The sequence below is a fragment of the Lynx canadensis genome, chromosome B3 (assembly GCF_007474595.2).
Source record: "Lynx canadensis isolate LIC74 chromosome B3, mLynCan4.pri.v2, whole genome shotgun sequence".
Lineage (NCBI taxonomy): Eukaryota > Metazoa > Chordata > Mammalia > Carnivora > Felidae > Lynx > Lynx canadensis.
In genome coordinates, this window is record NC_044308.2 from 83,897,941 (window position 1) to 83,911,177 (window position 13,237).

Sequence of the window (13,237 nt, forward strand, 5' to 3'; positions counted from 1 at the left end):
TGGTTACTTCCTGAAATAGGTCAAGGTGCTTTGGACTTCCTGGAGAGGCACTGGAGTCAAAGGCGGGGGAGAAGAGAACACCAGTGCCGGGGTTGGACTCCTTGCCCTGGCTCCATGTATTTTAACATCCCCTCGGGTGTGTGCCCACCCACCCACCCAGTGAAAGTCCCACAGAGGCGCAACAGGTCACATCTACGTGGCCTTCCCTTGACTGTGTCGCCACTGCCTGACTGGGTGGCAGGCACTGCTGTGCCTGCAAGGATGTGGGGCGGTACCTTGGAAGCACCGGCTACTCCCCATGACACCCCGGACAGGAAGCGTCGGCCATGCTAGGGCCCACTCTTGCATTTGCTGGATGCCAAAACCCACCTCCCCCCTCCACCCCTCACCCTGCTATTCCCCCAAAGCGCCAAAGCTAGGTCCCCAGGGATTCCACACCTCCACATCTCATGGGGGGGGGGGGGGCAGGCACATCCAGTGAAGGTGGTTGAGGTTTTATCTTTGGTGCCTGTCTGCTGGTCTCTGCCTGTAGATGGTGACATTAGAGGCTGGGGTCTCTCTGTGGCTTCCCGAAGGTCAACTGTTGGACTTCAAAGGCAGGGCCTCCTGAACCCGTGGAGGCAGTGGGACAGTAGCACTGAGACTGGGCTGGGGAGCGAACCAAGAGGAAGGGCGGGGGGCCGGGGGAAACGCAGTCTCCAGTTTGGGAGGCAGAACTAAAACCGAAAAGGCGCTTGTGGTCTCAGAGGTCAGGGATGGCAGTAGCCGGGTCCCTGAGGCCTCAGAGAGCCACACTCCCGGTGCGGTTCCGCCGCCAGCCCCCTCTGTGATGCGCTCCAACTGTACTTTGAGTCTCTGGAGTTTCCTTCCCACAGGAGGAAAGAGAACAAGGACCTTTCCCTGGCGTTCTTCTCTGCACCCACCCGCAGCCCCAACAACCTGGCTCTGTCCCCAGGATGAAGCCCGTTTTCTCCTGGATGGGTGCTCTCTGACAGGCCCTCAGTGTCTCCCTCTTCAGGCCCTGCCAATTTAGCCTTAAGGGCCCAGCGCTAAGTCAGCCAGCTGGTCAGAACCCACAGGCCAGCTGCCTGTGTAAGTACGGACGTGAATTTGTGCGCCCGACCGACTGTGACGACAGCTGCCCCCGTCTCACTCCACCCCTACTCCCACTCTTCTGCGCCCCGACTCTGACTCTTAAGTCTGCGTTTTGCCGCCACACTCCACCCCACCCCCCCCACCCCCGCTCGCCCCCGCCCCTTTCTGCATACAGGTGGAGACCCCAGCGGTCCGGTCGGTCCGTGGCCAGAAAGCGGGTAAGATAGAAATATTTCATCCATCTCCCTCTCCCTCCGTCCGATGTAGCGGGAGAATCGGTACGGGTGGATTTACCACCCGTGCACAGAGTGTGAGTAATCACTGCTCTCTCAGCGGGAGCGCCCCCAGCCCCGCCATCCGTGGCTACAAGAACAGGTGCGAAGGCACGGGAAAACGGAAGTGTACCCGGACCACCGCCCTGTCCTCAGACTGACAAGAAACCTGAAGGGGCCGCTGAAGTTCTCGTCACGACTGGCAAGGCCCATGAGGGGGGCCCTGCTGCATTTCGTTTCGGCCAGTGTCAGCTTCGATGCAAGCGCACAATTGGCGATGGCTTGGAAAACCTCAGAGTGACAGTTCTGTCCCACAAGTAGATTAAGCTGGTCGGGGAAGAGGGTTTTCTGTCTCCGTAGAGCTGTATATTTATAGACCCTATGAGAAACAGGGAAGGAGGAGACAGAGAGACTGCAACTGGGAGCGACCGACGCAGCGACCGTCCTCGGAGGCAAGGCAGGAGATCGAGGAGGGGGAGTTTTCATGAAGGACGCCATGGTTGTTCCCGACCCGTGTGACGACCTGTACGCTTGTCAGCCTCGAGGGCTTGCCGAGGGCAGAACCTCTTTGCCCACGCGTTTGTCTGGAGCGGGAGCAGTGGGCGAATAAAAGTGGGGAAGGGCGCGGGACGGCGTGGGGCTGAGACAAGGCAGGAGCGGCGGGGACGTGGAGCGTCCACGGGCACGTGCAGGTAAACTGCGGGAAGAAGGCGCAGGTGTGTTCCCTGGCGGCAGCACAGGAGCAGACGTAGGCAGGTGTTCCGTAAAGGTTTTACTTACTGACTTTGGCCTGTGGGAGAGGGGCTGCCGCGAGGCTGCAGGTGCCCGGGCGGGGCAGAGTTGGGGCGGGGCGCTGGGGGGGCGGTGCCCCCCGCCCCGTGGCGCAAAAGCGTCAGGCACTTCCTTCGAGCCGGAATCGAACCAGCGACCTAAGGATGCCCACACGTATCCAGCCTACAGTCCTCCGCTCTACCAGCTGAGCTATCGAAGGGTGCACGCTGACAGGCCCGGGTCATTGCTTCTTCTTGAAATGACGGAGGCCACCACACTGGCAAGCCGGAGGTCCGGCATGCCTTGGCGTGGTTGGAAGGCCCTTTAGAAAAAAGAGCAGGGCCGACGCCGCCCCAGCGCCCCTTTCCGGGCAGAGGGAGCATATCCGCTGCGTTTGGCGGCTGCCCGGCCGGTGGCCCCAGCCTCCCGGGTCGCGATTGTCAAGATGCCTGGGCCGGGGCTCTCGCCTGTTGCATTTCCCCTCCCGGCGCTCCTTTCTACAGGTGGGGACTACAGCGGTCCGTGGCGGCAGTGGCGAGGAGGGGCGTCGGTGAAGCTCGCGTGTTGGTTGTGCGGGGGTGGCCTCGCGGAGGAGCGGAGGAGAACCCATTGGGATGGGCACTAGGTAGGCGGCTGCGAACCGCCTAACCACCTGCTCGTTTTTAAATGCCTTTAGTTCAAAATAATCCTTAGGGCAAAATGACATTTTTTTGGTGTGGCAGATTATGCCACCATACGAAGGCAATATATCGTCTTGCCTGGATTATGCAAGCCTCCTGAACTAACTGACTGATTTCCCTGCTTTTGTCTTTAACAGCCTGATTTCTTATTTTTTATTAACAACGATAATAATAATTATAATGGTAATTATTATTTTGGATGCCAAGCGGAGTGGGAGGCGGAGGACTCAGATCAAGGCACTCCTCTGCTCAAAACCTCCCAGCTCGGGGTTGCCTGGCTGGCTCAGTCAGTAGAGCATTTGACTCTTGATCTTGAGGTTGTGAGTTCGGGCCCCCGAATTGGATGCTGTGTGTATGTGGTGTGTGTGTGTGTGTGTGTGTGTGTGTGTGTGTGTTCCTTCTTCTTAAGATTTTATTTTTAAGTAACCTCCACACCCATCTTGGGTCTCCAACTCACGACCCCAAGATCAAGAGTCGCATGCCGCACCCACTGAACCAGCCGGGACCCCGATGTAGACCTTACTTCAAACACTAAACAAAACAAAAACTTTTGGTTCATTCACATTTAGAGTGTTACAATGATCTGCGCAGAGCGGAGTGGTCTGTGGAGATGCCTGATGGTCTGTTCTGAGGAGCGAACATGAGCCAGCAGCATGATGGACCCGGCCAGGGACCACTTACACCTGAGATGGACTACAGAAAAACACTCCCAGAGATGGAAGTCCAAGTCAAGAGCGTCACCTGTACCCAAGGAGATGGCGGCAGCAGCAGCAAGTACCTGTGGTCGATTTCCAGGCGGACCTGAGACAGGTATTCTCAGCCGAGATGCCAAGAGGCGGTTAAAGTGGTACTGGAACATCTAGGTAGCTGATTTCCAAGTGAAGTAAAAATATTATCCATGGGGGGCGGGGGTGGTGATGGTGTGGGACCTCTTACAATGATCTACAAGACCCTCGTGATCTTATCTCCAACCTAGTCACCTCTCTGACCTAATTTTGTACAACTCTTCAGTTTTGCGCTGGACGCAGGGCCTCCTTGCTATTCTCCACACACAGTCCTACCTGGGCCTTTGCGCTAGCCGACCTTTGTGCCGGGGATGCTTCCTCCCCCTCCCCCTCCCCCTCCCCCTCCGTGATTGACTCCCTCACCTCCTTCAAGTCTTTGCTTGAAGCATAGCACCTTCTCGTGTAACCTCTTCTGAGCACCCACTAACAGCTAACACACTAATTAATTTACCTATTGTGTCCATTGTTGATTTTCTCCCACTCCCTCTGCCCCTTCTACAAAACATGAACGCCAAGAGGCCTTTTTGTTACCAGTTCCTCAAAGTGTCTGGCACAACAACAAACAGTTGTTGAATGGGCAAACAATGTCATCAAAGAGAACAGAATATAAAAGGAGGGTCCAGGAGCCAGGGTTCAGCCAGGGGGAAGTGCCGGGTTATCTTGTTTCATCACCAGAGACTTTCTTAGGCTGAGAGCTGCAGAACTCTGAACACATAAGGACTGTTCCTGCACTGAGACTGTTTCCTGCACTGAGACTTGACCAGACTCTAGCATAGCTTCTAGCAGCACAAGGTTCTGTCCCTAAGTTTGACTTCCAGCCTGGGGAAGTTAAACACCTGACACAGGCCCCCAACCTGTGTTGTAAATAGGGCATTTATTAAAAAGGGCTTGCGATTGTGAATGTGGATCTCTTACAACTCTGAAGGGTCCCTCCCATCTCAAGGACTTTGAAATGTGATGGGGAAGGAAGTAGGGCCTATCTCCCAGTCTGTGGGAGGAGAGCATCCTCAGTTCAGTAACTGCCAGCTAACAAACACAACCGCCTAACAGCAGTTACACCGAACTACCCTTTGTAACCTTTCACTTCTCTGACTGGACTGAGCCCGCTTCCTCTCATTCTTCCGGGAAAATGCCCAAATCACCTCCGCACAAATCGGATTGGAGCTCAGCTCTTTCCCCTACAGTCAGTAGTCACTGAATGACATCTTTTTTCACCACTTTACTTACTGTCTGCTGCGTTTACCTTTGACGGAGTCCAAGTCAGAAAGGACCAGAGGGCACTTGGTGGGGCCACCCTGTGTGCGTGGTGGGGTGGTACGAGGGGGAAAGGGCTGAAGGGCACCTGACCCTGGCCGCCCGGGGTCTCGGGCGACACGACTGGCTGCGGTTGAAGGGCACTGTTTAGCGTTTTATTTAGTTTCTCGTTCTTCAACACTTAGAATCCTGGTTTTTCTTCTAGCGTTACTAGGTCAGGCTACTGCAGGTTACTGAAGCCCTTTTATTCAGAAATTTGCCATGGCTAAACATTGCCACGACTTCTTACTAGGGCAGCTGAGCACTTAACGTCAAGCGGCAGAAAGACCTTTCCTGAGTTTTCGATTATATTTGAAAATGAGTTTCGAACAAGCGAGGACAAAAATGGGCCGAAAGTTTCTTTTTGTTGAAAGGCAGGTTGACACCACATCCGAGCCCTGACCCGCCACCACTCCCGCTGGGCGCCGGGCGACCCCCGCCTTCTCGGGTCTCGCTGCTAGGTCCCGGACCCCTCGCCTCCTGCCCACCTGCGCCCCCCCCCCCCCCCCCCCCCCCCCCCCGGCATCGGCGGGTCTGCGCGGCCACTAGCACATCCGTTGTCCCAGAGCGGGAGACCGGATGCGGGGGACGTCATGGCAAGGCGTGGCGTATGTAGATGAGCATGCGCGCATTGGCTGCCGGTCCCGGACAGCCTGGGCGCGCACGTCCCGCGTGGGGGCTAGGCAAAGGCGCCCGAGGTTGTTTTGCCGTCGAACGAGGTTGAGGCGGGGGGCGTGCAGGGAGCGCGGGGTGCGGAGGCGGCGTGGGGGAAGTGACCGTGTGTGTGAAGCGCGGCGAGCGCGAGGGTGTGGGTCGAGGGGGGGGCGAGCAACTCATACTTACCTGGCAGGGGAGATACCATGATCACGAAGGTGGTTTTCCCAGGGCGAGGCTTATCCATTGCACTCCGGATGTGCTGACCCCTGCGATTTCCCCAAATGTGGGAAACTCGACTGCATAATTTGTGGTAGTGGGGGACTGCGTTCGCGCTTTCCCCTGGCTTAGTGCGTTTCGAAGAACAGACCGCCCGTATGCTCGCTGTTTTGCGAGCTCTTGTCTTTCTCGGGGGGTGGGCGCCTGAGATGCCAGCGCTTACGGCGTTGGTAGCCTGGCTGGATCAAGTGCGTATGCTTTGGTGCGGTGGGGCTTTTGGCCTGAACTGCATTGGGGGGTCATGAGGATTTTAGCGCTGGCCGGTGCGGTGCCTAGGATCGCTTCGGTGCTTGCTCTAGTTCTTGAAGCAGGGTTTAGTTTCTCGTTACGTTGCGGGCGTCACGCGCCAGAAGCTTGGCCTTCTTTTGAAGGGTTAATGCCCACCATTAACAGGGCCAAGCCTTGGCAGGAGTAAGTAACTATGCTAGAAAGCTCCAGCTGGCCCGGTCACGAACTCTCAACTGCCTTCTTTGCACCTGCTGGGGGTGTGATTTTACCATGACTATTTCTGGAGCTGGAAGTAGTTGCATTGGCTGGTGGAGGTGAAAGAAACACTCACCAGTGGGGTTTACTTAACTTCTACGGTTTTGTATAGTTTTAAGAAAGATTCCTTCCGGTCCCCATCAGTCAATTCGGTTAAAACATTTTTGTGTCAAATTTAGGGCTGGGGTAGCTCTCTGGATACATACTGTATTAGTTTTACTTTGCTATTACTAGCCAAAGAAAGATTACTAACGGAGATGACCCGGCCTTAGCTCTGCCAATAATCACCAATAATTGAATTGTTGTTGGACCTCTGGTAACTGTACGAATCATTTATACCTTGTCAGTTGCGTTCAGTACCAAAGTCAGTTATTCTAGAAAGCTTCAGTGTCAAGTCCTTGTGAAAACCATAGTCCAGTTCTGAACCTGAAGTGCTACTGGCTTCACTTGGAAAGCGTGAATCCAACTGGTTTTTTCTTTCACTTTTCTTTTCTTTCACTTTGATAGCTACATAAGTGACCCCAGTGAGCCTTTTCAGAAAGGGTAGCAGCTGCTTGCCACAGCGTAGAGGCACACCGGGGCAGGCCCCCCCCCCCCCCCCAGGGCACTGGCATCCGGAACTGAGAAATATGCTATTGGTTTAGAGTCTAATCCCCAAATTGGAGTTAAGCCTCCACTAGGACCAACCTTTAGTTTCATGACAAAATAAGTGGAAAAGGTTTTCAAAATTTGGGAAAAGTTGAGGGGATGACTCTTTAATAGCTGGTTTCATTTCTTCACAATACTTTTTCTAGGAACCAAACCATCCACAGGATCTCGGGAATTACCGTGCAATGTTTTGTCACTGGTTTCGCCTGTTCTGTAAAAGCTGAAACCTACTACTGTCTACGATACCCTACCTAGTCCACCAAATTTAAATTTTCTTTTTTTGGTAGCAGACTGGTTTACTGCAAAATTTTGAGACTTTGAGATTGTAACACGTTGCAGCCCTCTCCAGCTGATAACACGTCCTAAATATTTTACTTCAGTTTCACAATATTGCAACGTGTCTAGTGAGGAGGCCTTATGTCCCTTTGAGGGAAGGGATTGTAACAAAGCCAAAGTGTCCATTCCAAGAACGTTATTGACCTTTAATTTGGGAGGCTACCAGCAAATCATCTACATATTGAATAATTAATTGTAGATCCCGCTAGTGGGACTGTAAATGTCCTGATTTCCTTCAGAAAATCTTTTCCATAAATATGGGATCCCCTAAATAAAAGCAAAAAGAATTTAGACTTGTCCACTAGAGGGACAGAAAAACAAGCAGAACATAGATCAGCTACAGAAATAAGCTTTGCAGATGACAGTGCTTAACGTCAAGATCATTGCAGAGTTAGAAACTATAGGAGTTAATGGTAATGGAGTAACAAATTTATTTTTCTAAGATCTTATACAAATCTATATACTGGTCAACCATTTCATCTCATAGATAAATGTCTCCTAGACTCTTTATAGACAGTGCTCTTTTAAAATGATTAAAATATCTCGTTTTTCTAATTCTTTTATCACTGGTTTTATTCCTTCTAATTGAGTTCTTAACAAAGGGTATTGTTTTACACCTGAGTATGGCTTATCTTTTTGTTAAGTTATTTTTATTGGTTCTATGTCTCTAAATGAGTACCATTATTCCCTAAGGCCCAACTCCATACATCTGTTTCTTTTCGGCTCTGTCTTCTCCAAGTGCAGTGAGAGACTGTCACTCTCCGCCACACACCCCTTTTCTTTCAGAAGGCACATACTTAGCAAATAACTGGGGACCTTTTCCTCCAGGGAGCTTCACCAGTATTCCATCTATAATACAGAGTATGCTAGCCTTTACTTTGCACAGCAAGTCTTCCCCAACATGCTAACAGGAGAATCAGGACAAAGTGAAAACATTATGTTCCTCAGTCAGAGGACCTAGCTGTATAGGAACTGCAGAGGAAAAGGAACAAGTAGAAAGGTGACCTGAAAAACCAACAACCTATATTGTTCTCTCACCAGCTGGAACAGAAGACATTTCCAGGAAATCGCAGAATAAGCAGCAACAGTATCTAGCAGGAAAAGTAAGGCTATATTAGGCCAAGGAAAGTCTTTGACACACAAAGTTGGTTCACCAGTTCCCACCTCTGAGATTCTCTTAATCACCCAAATTTGAACCATTTACTGGTCCTTGCTTCCTTCCTTCCTTCCTTCCTTCCTTCCTTCCTTCCTTCCTCCCTTCCTCCCTCCCTCCCTCCCTCCTTCCCTCTTTTCTTCCTCCCTCCCTCCCTCCCTCCCTTTCTCCCTCCCTCCCTCCCTCCCCTTCTCCCTTCCTTCCTCCCTCCCTCCCTTCCTTCCTTCTCAAAGTTAGCTAACATATCGTGCAATAATGGCTTGAGGATTAGAATTTAGTGATTCATCACTTACATATAACACCCAGTGCACATCCCAACAAGTGCCCTCCTTAATGCCCATCACCCATTTAGCCCACCAACACCCCCAACACCCTCCAGCAACCTTCAGTTTGTTCTCTGTACTTAAGAGTGTCTCCTGGTTTGCCTCTCTGTTTTTATCTTATTTTTCCTTCCCTTCCCCTATGTTCATCTGTTTTGTGTCTTAACATTCCACATGAGTGAAATCATATGATGTTTATCTTCCTCTGACTTATTCTGCTTAGCATAATACAGTCTAGTTCCATCCACGTTGTTGCAAATGGCAAGAGTTCATTCTCTTTGACCGCCAAGTAATATTCCACTCTGTGTGTGTGTGTGTGGGGGGGGGTGGTGTGTGTGTGGTGTGTGGTGTGTGTGCGCGCGCATGCGCACGCCACATTTATTAAAATTTTTATTTATTTTTAAATTTACATCCAAATTAGCATATAGTGCAACAATGATTTCAGGAGTAGATTCCTTAGTGCCCCTTACCCATTTAGCCCATCCCCCCTCCCACACCCCCTGTAACCCTCTGTTTGTTCTCCATATTTGAGTCTCTTATGTTTTGTCCCCCTCCCTGTTTTTATATTATTTTTGTGTCCCTTCCCTTATGTTCATCTGTCTTGTCTCTTAAAGTCCTCATATGAGTGAAGTCATATGGTTTTGGCTTTCTCTAATTTCACTTAGCATAAATACCCTCCAGTTCCATCCACGTAGTTGCAAATGGCAAGATTTCATTCTTTTTGATTGCTGAGTAACACTCCATTGTGTGTGTGTGTGTGTGTGTGTGTGTGTGTGTGTGTGTGTGTGTGTATACCACATCTTCTCCATCCATTCATCCATCGATGGACATTTTGGCTCTTTCCATACTTTGGCTATTGTTGATAGTGCTGCTGTCAACATTGGGGTGCTTGTGTCCCTTCAAAACGGCACACCTGTATCCCTTGGATAAATACCTAGTAGTGCAATTGCTGGGTCGTAGGGTAGTTCTATTTTTAGCTTTTTGAGGAACCTCCATACTGTTTTCCACAGTGGCTGCACCAGCTTGCATTCCCACCAACAGTGCAAAAGGGTTCCCCTTGCTGACATCTTCCTGAGTTAAAGAACCATCCAGAGGCATGTTGATGCCTGTCCTGCTGTAGGTAAGCCAGGAGTCCATACTAATTATTTCTTAGTGGAGGGTTCTGTCCTGATTCCTTTGTTCCTGAAACCTCTTCGTTCTCTGTGGTCTCTTTCTACAATCCCTCTTCCTATGTCTTGGCTTGTTCCACTAATGACATACATATAGCTTTCCCTTCTTCTTTTGCTCCCTTCATAGGTTTTCCACAGTAGGGACTATACCCTTTAGTGAATAGTTCTGAGCAGCTAACAACAGCAGTTTTAAATTCCTTCATCTTTCTCCTCCTTTAACTTGTCCCAAACAACACTGCTGAGGAGATGTGGACAATTGTGTGACCTTGCCAATCCTCCTACCATTCCCTTGAGTTTGGATAGTAAGAGAGCTAGGAGAAAGGTGGTTAGACTGAGAGCAATTATGATTTGCACCTGGATCCATGCTGGTACATTGTGAGAAATTTCGAGCAGCAAACTCCTGATGGAAATCAGTAGGGAAACTAAGGTTTGCTGGGAACACCACTGTAATTGCTCCTGGCTTACCTACAGCAGGACAGGCATCAACATGCCTCTGGATGGTTCTTTAACTCAGGAAGATGTCAGCAAGGGGAACCCTTTTGCACTGTTGGTGGGAATGCAAGCTGGTGCAGCCACTGTGGAAAACAGTATGGAGGTTCCTCAAAAAGCTAAAAATAGAACTACCCTACGACCCAGCAATTGCACTACTAGGTATTTATCCAAGGGATACAGGTGTGCCGTTTTGAAGGGACACAAGCACCCCAATGTTGACAGCAGCACTATCAACAATAGCCAAAGTATGGAAAGAGCCAAAATGTCCATCGATGGATGAATGGATGGAGAAGATGTGGTATACACACACACACACACACACACACACACACACACACACACACACAATGGAGTGTTACTCAGCAATCAAAAAGAATGAAATCTTGCCATTTGCAACTACGTGGATGGAACTGGAGGGTATTTATGCTAAGTGAAATTAGAGAAAGCCAAAACCATATGACTTCACTCATATGAGGACTTTAAGAGACAAGACAGATGAACATAAGGGAAGGGACACAAAAATAATATAAAAACAGGGAGGGGGACAAAACATAAGAGACTCAAATATGGAGAACAAACAGAGGGTTACAGGGGGTGTGGGAGGGGGGATGGGCTAAATGGGTAAGGGGCACTAAGGAATCTACTCCTGAAATCATTGTTGCACTATATGCTAATTTGGATGTAAATTTAAAAATAAATAAAAATTTTAATAAATGTGGCGTGCGCATGCGCGCGCACACACACCACACACCACACACACACCACCCCCCCCCACACACACACACACAGAGTGGAATATTACTTGGCGGTCAAAGAGAATGAACTCTTGCCATTTGCAACAACGTGGATGGAACTAGACTGTATTATGCTAAGCAGAATAAGTCAGAGGAAGATAAACATCATATGATTTCACTCATGTGGAATGTTAAGACACAAAACAGATGAACATAGGGGAAGGGAAGGAAAAATAAGATAAAAACAGAGAGGCAAACCAGGAGACACTCTTAAGTACAGAGAACAAACTGAAGGTTGCTGGAGGGTGTTGGGGGTGTTGGTGGGCTAAATGGGTGATGGGCATTAAGGAGGGCACTTGTTGGGATGTGCACTGGGTGTTATATGTAAGTGATGAATCACTAAATTCTAATCCTCAAGCCATTATTGCACGATATGTTAGCTAACTTTGAGAAGGAAGGAAGGGAGGGAGGGAGGAAGGAAGGGAGAAGGGGAGGGAGGGAGGGAGGGAGAAAGGGAGGGAGGGAGGGAGGGAGGAAGAAAAGAGGGAAGGAGGGAGGGAGGGAGGGAGGAAGGGAGGAAGGAAGGAAGGAAGGAAGGAAGGAAGGAAGGAAGCAAGGACCAGTAAATGGTTCAAATTTGGGTGATTAAGAGAATCTCAGAGGTGGGAACTGGTGAACCAACTTTGTGTGTCAAAGACTTTCCTTGGCCTAATATAGCCTTACTTTTCCTGCTAGATACTGTTGCTGCTTATTCTGCGATTTCCTGGAAATGTCTTCTGTTCCAGCTGGTGAGAGAACAATATAGGTTGTTGGTTTTTCAGGTCACCTTTCTACTTGTTCCTTTTCCTCTGCAGTTCCTATACAGCTAGGTCCTCTGACTGAGGAACATAATGTTTTCACTTTGTCCTGATTCTCCTGTTAGCATGTTGGGGAAGACTTGCTGTGCAAAGTAAAGGCTAGCATACTCTGTATTATAGATGGAATACTGGTGAAGCTCCCTGGAGGAAAAGGTCCCCAGTTATTTGCTAAGTATGTGCCTTCTGAAAGAAAAGGGGTGTGTGGCGGAGAGTGACAGTCTCTCACTGCACTTGGAGAAGACAGAGCCGAAAAGAAACAGATGTATGGAGTTGGGCCTTAGGGAATAATGGTACTCATTTAGAGACATAGAACCAATAAAAATAACTTAACAAAAAGATAAGCCATACTCAGGTGTAAAACAATACCCTTTGTTAAGAACTCAATTAGAAGGAATAAAACCAGTGATAAAAGAATTAGAAAAACGAGATATTTTAATCATTTTAAAAGAGCACTGTCTATAAAGAGTCTAGGAGACATTTATCTATGAGATGAAATGGTTGACCAGTATATAGATTTGTATAAGATCTTAGAAAAATAAATTTGTTACTCCATTACCATTAACTCCTATAGTTTCTAACTCTGCAATGATCTTGACGTTAAGCACTGTCATCTGCAAAGCTTATTTCTGTAGCTGATCTATGTTCTGCTTGTTTTTCTGTCCCTCTAGTGGACAAGTCTAAATTCTTTTTGCTTTTATTTAGGGGATCCCATATTTATGGAAAAGATTTTCTGAAGGAAATCAGGACATTTACAGTCCCACTAGCGGGATCTACAATTAATTATTCAATATGTAGATGATTTGCTGGTAGCCTCCCAAATTAAAGGTCAATAACGTTCTTGGAATGGACACTTTGGCTTTGTTACAATCCCTTCCCTCAAAGGGACATAAGGCCTCCTCACTAGACACGTTGCAATATTGTGAAACTGAAGTAAAATATTTAGGACGTGTTATCAGCTGGAGAGGGCTGCAACGTGTTACAATCTCAAAGTCTCAAAATTTTGCAGTAAACCAGTCTGCTACCAAAAAAAGAAAATTTAAATTTGGTGGACTAGGTAGGGTATCGTAGACAGTAGTAGGTTTCAGCTTTTACAGAACAGGCGAAACCAGTGACAAAACATTGCACGGTAATTCCCGAGATCCTGTGGATGGTTTGGTTCCTAGAAAAAGTATTGTGAAGAAATGAAACCAGCTATTAAAGAGTCATCCCCTCAACT

General features: G+C 49.0%; 1 protein-coding gene and 2 non-coding genes across 3 annotated transcripts; 2 read left to right on the forward strand and 1 right to left on the reverse strand.

Annotated features, from left to right (window-relative positions):
* Positions 1-2,268: 2,268 nt before the first annotated feature.
* Positions 2,269-2,358, reverse strand: TRNAY-GUA. The gene is given in 2 exon segments: positions 2,269-2,304; positions 2,322-2,358. It is a non-coding gene; the product is annotated as a tRNA-Tyr (tRNA).
* Positions 2,359-3,392: 1,034 nt separating this feature from the next.
* Positions 3,393-3,921, forward strand: LOC115517215 (SNRPN upstream reading frame protein-like). Its single transcript, XM_032593490.1, is given in 3 exon segments — positions 3,393-3,523; positions 3,526-3,552; positions 3,555-3,921. Coding segments are annotated over 3 exon segments (186 nt in total). The 5' UTR covers positions 3,393-3,471; the 3' UTR covers positions 3,662-3,921.
* A 1,810-nt stretch (positions 3,922-5,731) lies between these two features.
* On the forward strand, positions 5,732-5,895 carry LOC115517402. The gene has a single exon (XR_003969852.1). It is a non-coding gene; the product is annotated as a U1 spliceosomal RNA (small nuclear RNA).
* The last annotated feature ends 7,342 nt before the right edge of the window (positions 5,896-13,237 follow it).